The 17230-nt window shown below is 36.3% G+C and overlaps 1 protein-coding gene across 3 annotated transcripts in view; it reads left to right on the forward strand.

Moving 5' to 3' along the window:
- The window catches only part of LOC114481270 (rho-related GTP-binding protein RhoN-like), a 33639-nt gene that overhangs the window by 15038 nt on the left and 1371 nt on the right, over nt 1-17230 (forward strand). For all 3 annotated transcript variants that reach the window (XM_028475952.1, XM_028475951.1, XM_028475950.1), the window contains 2 exons: nt 8607-8716; nt 13045-13179. In XM_028475952.1, the coding sequence (XP_028331753.1) occupies nt 8607-8716; nt 13045-13179 (245 nt within the window). The remainder of the gene's footprint in view (nt 1-8606; nt 8717-13044; nt 13180-17230) is intronic.

Below are 17230 nucleotides of genomic sequence, written 5' to 3' on the forward strand. Positions count from 1 at the left end.
TAAACCTAAACCTGAAACACTACGTACTTGTACTTCGGCAACCGTACCAATAGCACCAGGGGGTTGTCCGTACAAATAAGACACTTTCTTAAAAAAACATGAATGTTAGGTTAGGTTGATTAGAAGCGTGGGTGGTTATCTGTCTATGTGTTACCCCTGCGATGAATTGGCACCTTGTCGAAGGGTGTACACCCCCAATGGCAACTGCAGAAAGACACCAACAGACCCCCGCGACTCACAAGATGAGTGATATGGTTTTCCTGTAAAACTTAGTAAAAAGAAAATTAGTGCATGAACTTCTCACTCCCAAAAACCCAACAATGTATCTGGTCAAAAGCAGAAGGCACGCTCTTAATGAGTTTCCAAGTGATCACGTCTGTTATTTAGGCTAATTACTCCGATCATTAGCTTGTAATGAGGACGGAGGGTGATGGTTGTTGCTTTAATTTGTCTTAACATTAATCTTATCCGGTCACTTTCAGTTGTGCTAGTTTTTTAGTCATTAACATTTTCTATAGACTTTTACTCCTTTCATTTCAATATACTGTATATATATACTGTATTTTAAATGTCTTCTGTGCAAAAAGAGTATTCATGAATGTGTTTCCCCTAATGCAAACTGTAATTACAGGATAAAAATGTGTTTGAATAAAAAAAATAAAATAAATATATAATCCTTTAAATATGAGAAAAGGTACAATCAGAAGGCTTAGGCAGAAACTGGAGGCGAAGGTTGGATTCCAGTCTGACTCCTTTTGTTGTGATGCAACAACACTAAACCCTATTCAATCCAGCTTTTAATGTATAACCAAACCTGTGAACTCTGCCACTGACATTTTTTAGAATTCAAATGCCAACAAAAAGTATTCCTGTGAGTTTTGAGTATAGTTCACGTGCACTTGCACATAGTCTGCAGGGAGCATCAAAGTATTCATGATCCTTCTCTAACAGACAAGTCACACTGAGCGCCTATAATGAGGAATTGTTAGAATACAGCCTGATTTAAAATTGCCTCCACATTTCACACAGCACGGGTGAGTGTCGACAGTGCTTTGCATTACATAGGTTTTTATTTCTGTATTTGCATCGTATGTTCACGCTTTCTCCTGTCTCTGAGATGACAAGTGGCAAACAGAAGTTTAATAATAGTAGCATTACGATGCTGCGGTGGAAAAAAAACTTGTTATTAGTGACTGTGTGTGTGTGTGTGCGTCTCTGGTGTAATGCAGCATTATGAATACTGAATTCTGATTGTCCCTCTTCATTCATTCAACAGCGTTAATGTGGACTAACCACCAAAGACTTTAGATATGCTGCAGTACTGGTTTCCTAATGAGTTTTACAAGTTTAAACAGAATGAAAGGGAGGAGTTGTCTCTGAAGCATTTAAAAAATGGCACCAACAACATTCACTATAATTAACACAGGGCAGATAATATGCTTCTCCTCACTTCATTATCAAGGAACCTGCCTGACTCGGCCCATTAAAGGCTGTTAATCAAAGGAAAGCTGATGTTTCTCTGAAATTACGTCCAATGAAGTATAAAAGACTGACAAATTCAAACACAAATAATGTAACACAAGGAAATGCAGGATGTTTAAATTTGGCTCACATCTGTGAGGAAGTCGTACATCATTTGACACCAGCAATCCAACCACAAGGTCACACTTATTGATTTAGGTAGAGATTTCTGATATAGAGATGTATGTAGACAAACAGTTTCATGTTTTCATACTGAAATAGGAGAAGCAAACCCACGCTCAGAGAGAATATATATATATATATATAAAAAAAATGCAAACTCAGCACAGAAAAAACAAGGCCCGATGACCGGGGAAGAAGTTCTGACCCTTTAGCTGTGAGACTGGGGTGGACTGGCCATCTGGCATACCGGTGGGGATGATGCCTGGTATGAAGAGCAAGTAGAGGCAAACATGGTGACAGGCGGCCAAAAATGGGCCAAAAGTGGCCAAGAATTGTCCAAAAGTGGCAAAAACGTGGCAAGAAAAGAGTGTAAAGTGACTAAAATGGGCCGAAAGCAGTCAACAGTGGCCAAAAATAGGGCAAATAAAGTGGTTTGTAATGACAAAGGGTAGCTTTAATGAGCAAAATGTGGCAAATAATACTGAAAAAGGGCAAAATGTGGACCAAAAACTGGCAAAATGTAGGGGAAGAAGGAAACGAGTAGTATTTATTGGACCAAATTTAGCTTATTTAGATGAAAAGTGGCCGATTTTATTTTAGGAAAGGGCAAAAATTGGATAAAAGTGTCAAAAAGAACTTGAAAAATGGACAGAAAATAGGAAAAAGGGATATTTATTAGCAAAAAATAGCTAAAGTCTGATAAAAGTGACAGCACTTTTTGAGAAAGGTTAAAAACTGGACAAAGAATGTTGCAAAAGGGGGTTAAAAAGTTTCTCAATTTTAAAGCTTTCTAGGGGAATATACTGTAGCAACCAGTTGGTATGTAATGGTAAAGGGTAGCTTAAATGGGCAAAATGTGGCAAACAATTGTGAAAAAGGGCAAACGTGGAACAAAAAGAGGCTAAATGTAAGGAATAAATGAAACAAGTTGTATTTTTTGGGCAAAAGTATGCTTATTTGGATTAAAAGTGGCCAAAAAATTAAAGAAAGGACAGCATTTGGATAAAATTGTCAAAAAGAAGGGATATATATTAGCAAAGGGTAGCTAAAGTCTAAAAAATGTGTCCTTGAAAAGGGGCAAAAATGGGACAAAGGAAGTTGCAAAATGTAAATAAGCAGAAAAGGGATTAAAAATGTTCCCCCATTTAAGGTTTTCTGTGGAAAAAATAATTCAAATGAAGAAATGAAGAGCCACACGTTGAGCATCACTGACAAGCACCATTACTGTATGTCCCATTGTAGCTTTATGTATGTATAAAAAACATCAGATTTTTTTTTACTTTTGTCATTTTTGTGAGTAGAATGTGATGACAAATAAGGAGGAACACAGTCATCGAGAACACACAATACACAGTGACATGTTTTACCAGTCACGCCTTTGTGTTACTTGTGTGTTCCACAGACACAGACACCGTTCAGGCTGTGTAGCTTATGATGAGTAACAGCAGCTTTGTGTCTTTATGAGTGTGATCAGAGGGTTTGAGACACATGAGCTGATCCTACGCTTTAGATCCCATCAGGGAGAGTTGGAGAAGCTCACAGATCAATACGCATTAGCTGCTGCTCCAGCACTAGCTAGCACCAAGAACCCCAAAGGCTTTAAAGTATCGCTGTTTGTCTGTTTGCTTGTGCACGCTATGAGTAAGCAGGAAGTTGTTCTTCTAAGAATAGGTCGGACAAGCACAGCCATTATCTAATGTTCCCATTATTATTGTTTGTTAGTTAAGGACGACTAAAGCAAGATTTTCTTCTTTGTTTTCACTCGTTTTCCTTATTAGCTCATTTAAATGAAGCCGCCACAAGATGATGGAACTTTTTTTGGAATATTTTAACCTCTACCTTCAGACGTCAATGGGGACTGATTGATTTTTCATGGTTTTGGTTCTTGACTTGGTCTCAACAAGTTTTGGTCTTGTCTTGGACTCATTGCATTCTGGTCTATGGAGAGTCTTGGTCTGGAATATTGTGGTCTAGTTGGAGTTGTTGCAAATAGGTGAAGATGCTGTTTTTTAGGGATTTTTGAAACAATTTTTTCGTGGGAAATCAAAAGCTATATCTGAGAAAATGAATTACACGACTAAAATACATAGTGAGCGAAGGTTTTTTCTTTTCACTTAAAATAAAAAAAAAAAAAGCTTTATTACTGATCTAAAATATGTGATTGAACATTTTTATATTATTTTTTTTATCAGATTTGAAAAAGAATAGTACTATTTTATCCTTATTTTTTAAGTCACAGTTTTTAGCCATTTTTTATTTTGGCAAGATGGGTGGGGGGGCCTTGAGAGTTTTTCATTTTTCAAAGGGGGGCGCAGCAGAAAATGTTCGGGAACCGCCACCTTACACCAGCGTAAAACGTTTTTAATTAAAGCTGATATGCGGAGTTTCTGAGAAATCTATGTTTATGTATGATTCCTTTGAAATGCGAAAAAACTAGTCTTTTACTATGGTCTACTGTTGGTGGTCATTCATATACATTAATGTATATAAGTCCCTCCCTGGAAACGATCGCCGACTGTGCCCAGCCAATAGGCTTTGACTTCCTGTTTTTGAGACTGTCAATCAAAGTGAATGCAGAACTGTGCACGGAAACAAGGCCGCGTATCACGACAGCAAACACGTAAATATGATTTTGGCTCTTACCTGACCCATAGACATATATCAATGCAACCTTAATATGTTCGGCGATGCGCATGCAGAAAAGTAGAGGCGTGGCTTCTGGTAGATTGGCAGAGGCAGTGGGAGGAAGTGAAGCTGTTTAGGGCGGGACATCGAGACGTTTCTCAGAAACTCTGGATAGCAGCTTTAAGGAAGCAAAATCAGCGTATTTAAAAATTGAAATTTCCTTCAGAATTGCACTTTTGCAAACTTGTAACAAGGTCGATTTCAGATTTATGGAGTTAAGAGTCACTGAAGGAATTACAAACACAGTATCTCCGTTTTTCATAATCATTATTAGCTCAATTAGCATAAAGATAACTGTTAACTCAGATTGTGTACATCTTTTGCCTTTATTGCTACATAGAAAACCAGGTAGAACTATTGTATTGATTGCTTGGTTATGTACGTCACTGGTAGTAGAACGTTTTAGTTATAGCTAACTATTACTACCAAAAGTCTCCCACTGAGGTTTTGTTCTATCCAAACATTTAGTTTTCAGCACAGGGACACAGTAGCGTCATTAAAGGCAGAAAAGACTCGACTCTCAGTAGTGTTGGCACCTGTTTGTTCAAGTAGGAGAGGATAGACTGATAAACAAAAGATGGACCAAACTACTAAACACAACAGAGAGAAGCAATCACTTCAATATAATGGACAGGCTACTGAATAAACAACCCATGTTTCCCCAACGGGCTGCCAGTTTTAAGACAAAGAAAGAAGGTGCAGAAGAAGACAATCATTGAGGATTTGTTATACAATTTGTTAGACACGACCACTTTACAATTACAATAAGGGTTTTCTTTTTTCCTTTGGCCGACAGGCTTTTGTCTGGTCTCGTCTTCCTTCATAAAAGAAGAGACCTGTATTAACCTGTGGATTATTGCGGCAGTTTCGTAAAACTTTTGGACACACTTGTGCTTTTTCTACCTTTCTTACACTAAAAAATCAAAAACATATTAACTGGAAACGTTTGCGAGGATAATGTGCTGTATGTACGACCTGATATCTTTATTTCTCTACATTACTGGGAATGTTTAAATCCTAGGTTCCCAAAGTGGGGTACAGGTACCCCCAGGGGCACGCAAATTGTCATAGGGGGTACGTGAATGAAAATTGAAAACAATTACAACATTGGAAACTAGAATATAAATGCTAATACTATTACTAGGCTAATGCTAGGTGAATGTTAATGCTAGGCTAATGCTAGGTTATTGTTATTACTCGGTTAATGCTAATGCTAGGCTAATGGTATGGCTAGGTTAATGCTATTGCTAGGTAAAGGCTAGGTTACGGCTAATATTAATGCTAGGCTAATTCCATTGCTATGTTAATGTTAATGCTAGGTTATCGCTATTGCTTGGCTAATGATAATGCTATGTTAAAGCTAGTACTAGGTCAGTTTTAATGCTAGGCTAATGCTATTGTTATGCTGTTAATGTTGATGCTAGGTTAATGCTATTGATAAGCTAATGCTAATGCAGTGCAACGTGGGCCAGCACCTTCATACTCACTTGCATTTTCTTCAGGAAATGCAAATATTCTAGTTATGATTATTATTATATATTATTCCTCAACAGGATATGTAAAATTCACTGTTGGGCTACATTTTATATGACATTTCATTATTATGTGTGCAGAAGTAGGGCGTACATGGGTGCAGGTTAAATGTCTGAAGGGGTACGGGACTGTAGAAAGTTGAGGAACCACTGGTTTGAATTTACTTTTGGTATTTTACCAGCAAGCTGCATTATGGACTCATGTTTTCTATTCATCCTGCAAAGGGTTTCAAACTGTTCGACCATTCGCTCACACAAGGTTGTGAGTTTACACACGTAAAGAGAGAGACTGTTCATTAAAAATACAGACAAAAATACAGTTTTATATTCTTATTTTAACCAATACAATTACTGTTCAAGTACAAACACATTTGCAAGGAAAGAAAAATACATTATTTGGAACAAAAGTAAAAAAAAAAAAAAAAACACCAATAATATTGATAATAAAATCTGGTAGACCTCATTATAATAATAAAATGGATGGCTTGATTAGTTTTCTGTGCATATTCAGATTGTGTTAAAATAAGAATACCTGAATAACGTTATTATTGTGGGATTTTCAGTACCTAAAAATCATCTATAAACCTCATAATAATGATAATAGTACCACTTAGTTGACCAAAAACGGTCAAAACTGAGTTTATACTGTCTTATCGTAGTGTACAGCTTCTGCCTTAAACCTAGGTGAAAAAAGACATTCTGCAGTCTAATGATAGTACCTGAATAAAAGACATTACTCAGCTGTAGCCCACATAGACCCAATGTGCTTAGTCAGCGGGGCTGCAAATTACTCGTTTTACAGCTTTTCATTCCACTGCCCAGACTTTGGGTTAGTACTGTATCATCCAGTAAGTACGTGTATGTTTATGTAGTATATACTGTATATTCATTTTCCTGGAAAATTCTCTTTAAAAGTAATATAACAAAGGAAACGTTGAAGAAGAAGAAGAAGAATTTTTAAAAACTCCAATTCTTTGAATTATGGGTAATAGCTATTGCAGTCGGACTCATAGGTGAAGCTGGCTGGAAAGACAGAGCCACGTGAGTGTTATTAAAACTGAAGACAGATGTCTGCAAATTATTGGGACTGTTACATTTCGTTATTAGAATCCCTTTTATTCAATTAATTATGCCTACTTTAACTCGGATGTTGGCTACTCTAACCGAAAGTGTTGGAACCAAGCAGCTGATAGTTACACAGACAGGTGAACTATGCGTACGTGTCTACATCTACATTCAGTATTACTGGGAATAATAATAATACTGCAAGCCCCAATGTGTTTTGATGGAGATTTAATGAATTAGGAAGGAAATAAATATATCTACAACTTGGTTGTTTACAAAAAAGTTGTCGTTTTTCAGATTGTAGAAACTTAAACAACCATAGAAGTCAAAGTCAGATCCAACCTTGCTAAAAAAAAATATGCTACAATTATCCTTACTAATCTAGTTGGCCTGAGTCATGTTTTATTCATGCCTAAATAATCACATTCACCGTGTTGACCTGATGATACATCCACAAAATGACTTCCTATTAAATCAACACATTTACTTTAGATGGAAACGCTTTCACTCTGTCCAGGGTGTACCCCCGCCTAGTGCCCAGTGTGAAGATGGATGGAAAAGCTTTTTGCATTTTTATTAGCCATCAAGTCATTTTTCCAGTGTTGCAAGTTTATGCTCAAACTACATGATTTCAAACAAGATTTTATTAAATAAAAGCTTTATATATTTAGATCTAAATGAAATTAAACCCCCTTTGGTTGTTTTAGTGTATCATGTATGTTTAACCTGTCATAGAATACGATAAAGTGATCATACTTTGTGTAACTTTAGCACCCACATTGTTACTGATTAAATTGGGGTTGCCAGATTGGCCGGTTCCTTGCATTTTGAACAGTTTATGGGTGGGAACTAAATAATTGTGTCTGGTAACAGTGGTTCGGCAGCATGTGTGCTTTCACTTTGATGCTAATTTATGTTTTTTTTCTATGGCACCACATGCTACAGAGCTTTTAGTCATTTAGTGCTTCAATGGAAAAATCAACATTAATGAACTCACAATTGACACTTTTAAAATAAATGTTATATCTATTTTAAGATAAATTACATTCCGCTTAAAGTGTTTTTTCGATTCAACGGAGATTTTTTCTTTTTTTTTGGTGTTGCGGTTTCAGTGCGTGGCATATATGTAGCATAGACTTGGATTCACTCAGCCTCCATGGGAATTTTCTATGTAATGCATTTTTGTTGTGTTGCCAAAGCCACACACACGGAAACAAAAGCGCCTCGTGATGAAAACAATGGGGGAAATAGAGAGGGAATGTTGTCCTCTCTCAACAGGAATGTGTCCCTTTACTCGGGTCAAAATGCTCAATTCAGTCAGAGCCTCTGACAAAAAAACATGCCATTGTGTGATTCCAGGTGCTGCTTTGTGTGAGCTGGTCATTATTCCACTGTCACACGTCTGTCTTTGGCCTTTTTAAGATAGTCGAATGCAGAATAGGGAATGAGGCGTCTTTGTGCGTTTTGAAAGCTGTGAATCCAACCCACTCCTCATCATCTGCAGAGACTTAGTTCATGATAATTACATTTAATCATAGTTATTACCGCCAAAATGCACCATAATAACGCGCTTGTGCATTTTTCAAAAGTTTAAACACTTGCTGAAATCACTAAATGACATATTTGGTACTTGTGTGTTTATATGGCTGTGTGTATTTTTTTTTTTTTTGTCGCCCACAGGTTCAGCCTACTATGACAATGTGCGGCCCTTAGCTTATCCCGACTCCGACGCTGTGCTCATCTGTTTTGACATCAGCCGTCCAGAGACACTGGATAGTGTGCTGAAAAAGGTCGGTATCACTTCATATTAAATGTGCCAAAACATATAGTTCCATCTTTTTGAAAGCTTATCATATAAGGACCGAGGAAAAATATTGATTTTTTTTTTTTCTTTTCACTTTTGCATGGTTATTCCCAATTTATGCAATTAACATCACCAATATTGACAAAAACAAAACAATATTTTTTCAAAACGTTGTAACTTGGGAACCTTCTGCCTTTGCATTTATAAAGGTGAAATCACCATAGCAACCTCTACAACTGCTGATCTGCTGTTTGGACCCTTTTTGTTGATTATGTTCAATTTAGTAAATTACTGCTTTAATCCCACAAAGATTCTCAAACAGGGCCCATAACTCACTTGGTAAACGTGTCCATCTCTAAAGGGGAATTCCCTCAATAAATGAAAAAAAGGTTTTATCTGCCCAATCTTTAAATCCGGAGACTCGGGCCATGTTTACAATTACTGGCCAATTTCAATTCTCCCTGTGATCTCTAAAGTGTTGGAAAAGGTTGTGGCGGAACAATGATTTGATTATATCGAACAAAATGAAGTTCTTCATCCAAAACAGAAAAGAACAAAATATTCAACAGAATTGGCAACCTGCCACCTGACAGACACTATTAAGAAAAGTTTAGACCGAGGTAACAGTGTTTCTGGACCTGCGTAAGGCCTTTGACACAGTCAACCACAACATTTTCATACATAAACTTAAAAAAATAAAGTTTTCCCAGCAGGCTCTCAGTTCGTTTACATCTTATCTGGAGTCAAGAGTACAGCGTGTACAGATAAATGGCACCATTTCAGCCCCTCTGGAATACCAAACAGGGATTCCTCAAGGCTCTATATTGGGCCCCTTGCTGTTCTGCCTCTACATCAATGAATTGCCAAACATCTGCAAAGAGGCTGAGTGCTAGCTTTATGCTGATGACACTGTTATTTATGTCTCAGCTAAGACTCCAGAAAAGGCTGCAGAGCTAATAAAAAAAAAAAGTTGGTCATTGTCTCCCAGTGGTTAGAGGAAAACTGCCTGTCTTTGAATCGTTCAAAGACAGTTGCTATGCGCTTCTCACTGTGCAAGAAGTCCCTGGAGAACTTCCAGATACTGATAAACAAATATCCAGTTGATAATGTTGAGAGCACAAAATATCTTGGAGTTGTCTTGGACCGCCACTTAAAATTTGACGCACATATATGTGGAGTGCACTGAGTGTAGTGATGTTTTGAGGGTGTTTCGCCTCCTTTCAGTCACACACATTCCTGCTGTCTGCACCATCGCTCATTAATCACATCATCAATACAAGGCCAAGCACTCAACTTTCACTCAAGGCATATTCTCACACCTACAGGGGGTCCGCTCCAGAACTAACTTGATCCTTGACCTTGTGATGTGACCCTGGTAGTTGTTACAAATATGTCTGAATCTACAATGAATGCTTGGAATGCCAAAGTGACTTTTTGAGTAATTAATCAACTTCTACCTGTTTTTAAATCGCATTTCTTTACCCTGGAAAGTTTTTTTTTTTTTTTGCTGTTTCACAAAACAGTACAATTTTCCAAACTATTCCAAAGTAACCTTAGACAAAGCACTCAATAACTGGTTAAATAACTGGGACTAGTGTTGGTTTTCTAATTTCCTGAAAGTATGTACACAAATATGTGTATTTATGCCTTTGCGACAGACAGGAAATCTTTGATCAATAGGAAAAAGCTCAGAGATCAGTCAGTTGACCTTGACTCTCCACTACTAATCAATAATCACAGTTGGATGCAATGATTTTCTGTCCTCTGCATAGCTAACATCTTACCTGATGTACACTTGGCACTACAGTAATCATCCATTATTAATGAAAGAACTGCCTCCAATATGGATTGTAAACTTCTCATTTCCCGTCATCTTTCAAGTCAGGTCGTCTGTTTTCCTCATTTCCACGTTTAAAATGATGTATTATATCCCTGTCTCTGCGCAACTTATTTAAATATTGCATTTAGGATCCAACATGTCATCTCTCTGCTTCTCTTCTAATCTATGGTTTTCTACTTGTTTGGGTTATTAGTTGGAATATTATTACAATGAGCTGTTTTGAGGGGACAGGCTGAATAAAATTTCACATTAAGTGACATTTAGCAAATTAATCTATGAAATCTTTACACTTAATGTCAGTATATATTATTAACATTTGAAACAGTTTGTCTACTGTTACACATATTTATGTTTAGGACATTCCAACAGTCGTGACGTGCTTAAATAGCAAATTGCTGATAACTGTAGGCACTTTAGTGACTTTAAAAGGAACGACACGTACACGCTATGAACAATGACAGGTTTTAGGCAGAAAAAAACTTCTCATTTACAATTTTGCACTGAAATAAACTGTTAATTTCTTTAATATTAAACTCATTTAAATGTGGAATGTGTCGTTTTGTTTAAAGCCCAAAGCTAAAAAAGAAAATGTCAGCATGGAATTAAAATGTGTACAATCAACAGGTTTTTATGCTCATGCTGGATAATTGGTGTTAAAATATTATAAAGATAAAAAAAATTTAAAGGTTAACGTTTGTATTTTATATAAACATAACACCGGATTTTCATATGTAATGTAAATTGTGGTTGATAGAATCATATCATATCAACAACGCGATTCAATCTTGAATATTTCGCAACTTTTAAACACAAATGCCAGATGAAGCTTTAAAGGAATCAAATTAGAAGAAGTAAAGAAACGCTTCCATGTGACTCTTTTTATTGAACTAACCTCTGCTGTGGCTGGAGCGTGTTTGTGCTGCTTTCTAATTCACGCAGACAATAATCCCCTTTTCTCACAGGCCTTTTGTGACTCATCTGAATCGCTGCCGTACACCAGTTGCACAGTTTGTCAGAGAAGGCCTATAGAAAGGCAAAAACGCTCGCTCTGCACAACTGAATGCAGCGACGCAGGCATTCAGGAGAAACGATCTCTTTGTAACAGAAAACAAATGGAATCAAAGTCACTGGTTCTGCAGTGGAGTTGTGAAAAAAAAGGATGTAAAGATTTACTGGAGATAATTGTGTGTGTACTTGTAGACATTTTCATTTAATATAAACATATAATGGTTGGGGAAAAAAAAAAAAAAACTTAACACGATAAGTATGTCAAATTATCATTATTAAATGTAAAAATAGGACCACTCGTAATATTTAGAAACTAACTGTTTAGCAATAGTGGCAAAAAAGTGATAGACGTGTCAATTCGCGTGCAACGTCGCCTCGCGTGATTTCAGAATTACTCCAGTAACACACAATATTGCAGAAAAATACACAAACGGACAACAAAAGCACAAAGGTATACAGAATGACAACAAAAATACAAAAATGACAACAAATATAGACAAAATTACAATTAAAGAAACACGCAAGACGACCACATAAGCACAAAAATTGTAGAAAAATGTACAAAAATAACTCATCACACACACAATATTAAAAAAACACAAAACAGAAAAATAACTTATACACTCAAAACAACAAAAACACACAGAAAACTAACAAAAATGTATAAAAATGACACTTGATAACCACCGAGGTAGGCATGCCATACGAGGTGCTATAGTCAACCATTAGGGTTCAGTGTCTTGCCCAAGGACACTTAGAAAAATAACAATATTTGTTCTTTCCTGTACTAAAAGCCTTGTCCTTGGATTAAACAATCACATTTTTATGGCCTATACTGTAATAAAAGTAGTCCATCCCTGTCTTAGATAGTTAAACTACATTTAATATCCAGATTTGGTATTATTTTACTGCCACCAAGTGAGCTGATGCATTGTATCTTATTAAGCGATAGTAAGAATGTTCCCCAATTAAACTGAAAAAATCTCCCAAAGTTGCCACAAATGGTGCAACGACTTTAATCACTAAAGAGTTATGACATTATAAGGCTGTGAAGAGGAATGTATCGCAGTGGAGTGAGTCTCACTTCAGCCCGTCTCTCAGGAGAAGCCTAATAAATGCAGACCACCCACACAATAGGACATTGCCCGTCCTTCCACCTGCTCCTTTTATTCCAATTAACAAAACCAAAAAAGGAGGTTTCACACCCAAGGGCACTTTAACGCAGCAGCTTTTGTAGACTTTAATATGCGTACGTGATAGATCTTGGTCAGCCATGAGTAAAAACCTACTTCTAAAGCCTATACGTAGCAATGTTTTAGATTAAATGGGACGAACCAGTCTGATCTATAAGTGGTTTTCTTGAGCCCTGCACAAAATGCTCTCCCTCTCTTTTTTTTTTCATCTTCTTCTACAGGAGAGCCGTTAACTTCAGTGACTGACCCGTATTTGTCTGTTTTGTGACACAGTGGCAGGGGGAGACGCAAGAGTTTTGCCCGAATGCCAAAGTGGTGCTCGTCGGCTGCAAGTTGGACATGAGGACGGATCTGAATGTGATGAGAGAGCTTTCTAAACACAGACTCATTCCCGTCACCCACGAACAGGTGAGCAGTGAGAGGAGGAAAAAACTGTATTTTCTGAAGATAAATTGAAAATAATGCTGTATTGCTCCAATTTATTTATTTTTTTCTCCCCAAAAATTTCCATACAGAAGAAACAAAAGGAAGACAAAACAAGAGGTGTACATAATAAAATAAATATGATTGTGTTACTTATACATGTAATACAGAGGATCATACACACTCAGGCCCCCGGGGCAAGATATAAGTTTTCCATTTCTCCCAGATTTTGGTCAAACTTGTCTATTTTGAGTCTTTTATGAAATGTAATCTATTCCATAACAAAAAATTGCATATACCAAATTATACCAATCCTCCAAGTTCAGGGATTTAACCATCTTTTTGTGATCGATTTTCGTGCTGCTAAACTCAGCATACCAAACTTTTATCTGCGTCAATAGAACATTATTAAATAAATAGTAATTCATCCCAGTTTAAAGTTGTTTGTAGATTTAAAATGATTTTCAATTCGATTTGAACCAAATTCCAAAAATGTTATATTGTGACACTCCCTGGCCAACAGCTGGAAGTACCTGAATAATGTGAACTCTGAGCTGGCGTTTTATCATTTCTGGCTTTAAAGAAGAATTTGTTCTATTATATTGTGGCAGTTGTTACTGTAATTCAGTGGTTCCCAAACTGGGGTACGTGAATACCTCTCAGGAGGTACGCAGAAATATTTGTCAGTTTATTTTTTTATTTAGAGTTTTTTTCCTCATCATTTGTGGCACAACTCTTAAAAATATGCCAAAAGGTTACCAAAAGTTCTAAATTCTAAAACAAGGAGCAAAACAATTCAATTCAACTTCATTTAAAAAGCGCAAATTTCAACCATAGTCATCTCAAAGCGCTGTCAAAATATAAAACTCGTAAGAGAAAAAAAAAAAAAACCCAACAAAACATCAGAAATAAATGAATAAAAAGGCCAAAACTCAAGGTTAATGTTGGACGAGACACAGGAAAGAGTTTAGACGAGCCCGCAGACATTAATAAATGATGTATAACATGAGCTAAAGGATACTTGTGATAAGAAATAAAGGCTAAGGGGTACATGGGGCAAGAGAGTTTGTAATAATTTTAAACAAAACAGTTAAAAAAAAAATGTAAAAATTCAGGAATTTATAGGAAAGAAGTTAACTTCAGATCTTAACTTCCACAAACTCAGAAACACAAAAGCTTCAAAGGGAGTGGGCATGAACAAAGCAGCAGGCAAACAGCCGCACGTACCATTTTACAATTGTTTTGTTTGTGTCTTGGAGCGATGAAGACTGGCATACATGAATTTTAATCACTTATTTTCATTTAAATGGGAATTCACACGTCTCTGCTGCCTTTTGTTTAAAAAAAAAAAAAAAAAAAAAAAAAAAAAAAAAAAAAACGGATAACAATTTCCAATACCTCCGAAAAAGGCGAGGTGATAACCTTTATTATCCAGTCGGTAATGGCGTCAGAATTGGTTTATTGGGATTTCCGATAAATTTCTTGTAAGATATTTGTTTTTGTGAAAGTTCACTGAAGCCCTTGATTACAAGATTCAGCCTTCAGTCGAGGTTAGACAGAGAGAAGTACCTCTCCTCAGATAATTTACTGTTGTCGTTCCATTCATTGCACAATCAATTCTACTAGTACAGTGCCCGTCGGATGTATGTATTCATACTAGTAGAGTTGTCAATTATGGCCAAATGAGTATGTGTTTGAAGGTTGGATGTACAAAGAGGTGTACATACTCTGTACTCTGTCGTGTTATAAAGGGGTGGTTTATTTGCGGGTGCAAAATAAAATAGCGTGTGCAATTTTTGGAAGCCGTTGACAAAGTTTCAGGTCCAACAACAGAGTGAATATCTGAAAGATATTCACTCCACAAACACATACACACGCATACAGACCTTTCTTGCTTTTATAGATAGATGAGGAAAATGTTTTTAGCAACATGTAAAAATGGTAAAAAAAACCCAAAAAAAAACAGATTTTGTGTTTGCACCAGTGTAAATCAAACAGTAAAAGATTTACACTTTAAAGTGTTTCATATTTTATGGGTGATTTCTATGTACTTTAGCTTCTGAGTGAACTTTTGCACAGTACTTACTGTTATTACTGTTTTTTTTTACGAGTTTTGAAGAAAGAATAATCACGACGTTTACCTTTTGGATCAATAGAAGAGAAAATTCAGTCAACATTTAGACGCTAAAAATGCTCTAAAAGACTATAAAAATGTTCAAACTGGATGAAACTTTTTTTGGGAGGGGGCGTGTCCATAGGAAAACAGACAAACAAGTGAAATGTGAAGGTGACAAGTAAACAGTAAGATAAACACTGTGCTCATTTGCGGTAAATATTGGTCCCTGAGGTGTTAGTGAATTAAATTCCTTAATCCTACCGAGCAAGATAGAGCTCAGGTAATTTAGAGAAAACACAAATAACAGCCTACATTGTGATCAATGACCATCAGTTCAATAGGAAACCATCAATATTAGAGCAGCTTTTGGATTGTAAATGATTATGGTAAGAACTTTATTTTTTTTTATTTATTTTTTTATTAATTAGCTGCAATCACAAAGCCACAAACTGAGGTTTCATGACTCAATAATGTAATTGGAGCATTAGAATAAACTGTGAGTAATGCTTGTTGTAGAGGTACTGTATGTTTGTTTGCTTTAAAACAAACATAATGAGACATTTCTCATAGCTATTATTATTATTATTATTTTTTTTGCAGTACTTCTCCATAAATAAATGACACTTCTGTAAATTTGTATCCTCGATAACTCTGGTGGTTAAATGCAAACACAAGCAAAAAAGCTGCGATTCTTATACTATATATCAATACAGAGCTTTGGGGAAATGTGGCGAGGAGGATAAATGCAGCTGATCATTTATTTCACCTGATTTTTAAAGTATAATAAGGGATATGAAGGTCAGGTGTGGGAGCAATATATAGGGACTGTGGACAAATAACTGGACATGAAACACGTTTGAGAACAGTGAGATGCAGATCTGAAACGGTGCTATAACAGAAGGGAATATAATTTACTAAGCTCTCATGGCGCAGATCTGCATTCAATTTTTCATAGCTCCAGTAAGTGGAGGCTATTCAGTGAAGCCCCCCCCCCCCCCAGCTACAAGCTCTCAGGCCTGTGGAGAAGCTGGACTTTTATTGACGCCACTTTGTTCTGTTCATGACTCAGCACAGTAATACTATCCTCAGAAAATCTTTGGAGAAATACTTACTGCGACGTTAAAACAGAGTGGCTTGTAGAACAGGAAATAGAATGCAATATTAAATATATATCAAAATACATTCTGATTGTTTCTTGCCTATTGTTGAGACAATAAAAAAAGCTTTACGATGAAGTGACTCCTTGTACTAGATAAACAAATGAACCAATAGTAATATTATTTGATTTTTTTTTTAATAGTGACAGTTCAGTTTTTATGGAGAAAATATTAATAATTGAATTAATCTTCAACGTTTGGCTAAATAAAGATAGAATTTGACCATCTTGTTATATAATATCTTTTAAAACAATAAACACTGGATGATAATACCTTCATGTTTAATTAAGTGGAGGAGTTACTCACACTAGACTTGACCCATTAAAAATGACATTAATGGTTTATGTGCACTTTTATAATCATGTGTTAATCTGAAAATTTTAAATACACTAAAAAAAAAAAGTCGTGCCAACCTGGTTCCACAGTTTGTAAAACTGTCACAAAAATGACTTTATGTATTTTTTGTGTGTGTGGTAACTCAATGTATTTACATTTTCTGTGTGTTTTAAAGTCACGTCCCACAGCACAAAAATAATGCAGAAATGATGTTTGCATGTAGAGCTGGGCGACATATCGAGATTCAAGATATATCGAGTTTTCTGTTTTGGGAATTTAAAATAAAGTCGCTGCTTTCACGACTTCTCAGAACAGCATGAAAAGCACAGTTCGATGGATTTCTGAGTGCGTTCCAACCCAGACTTTTCCCTCAACGAGCCACACTACAGAGCTCACTCACACGTGCTGTCCCCTCAGAGGAGAGAAA

Source organism: Gouania willdenowi, chromosome 19 (genome assembly GCF_900634775.1).
Source record: "Gouania willdenowi chromosome 19, fGouWil2.1, whole genome shotgun sequence".
NCBI lineage: Eukaryota > Metazoa > Chordata > Actinopteri > Blenniiformes > Gobiesocidae > Gouania > Gouania willdenowi.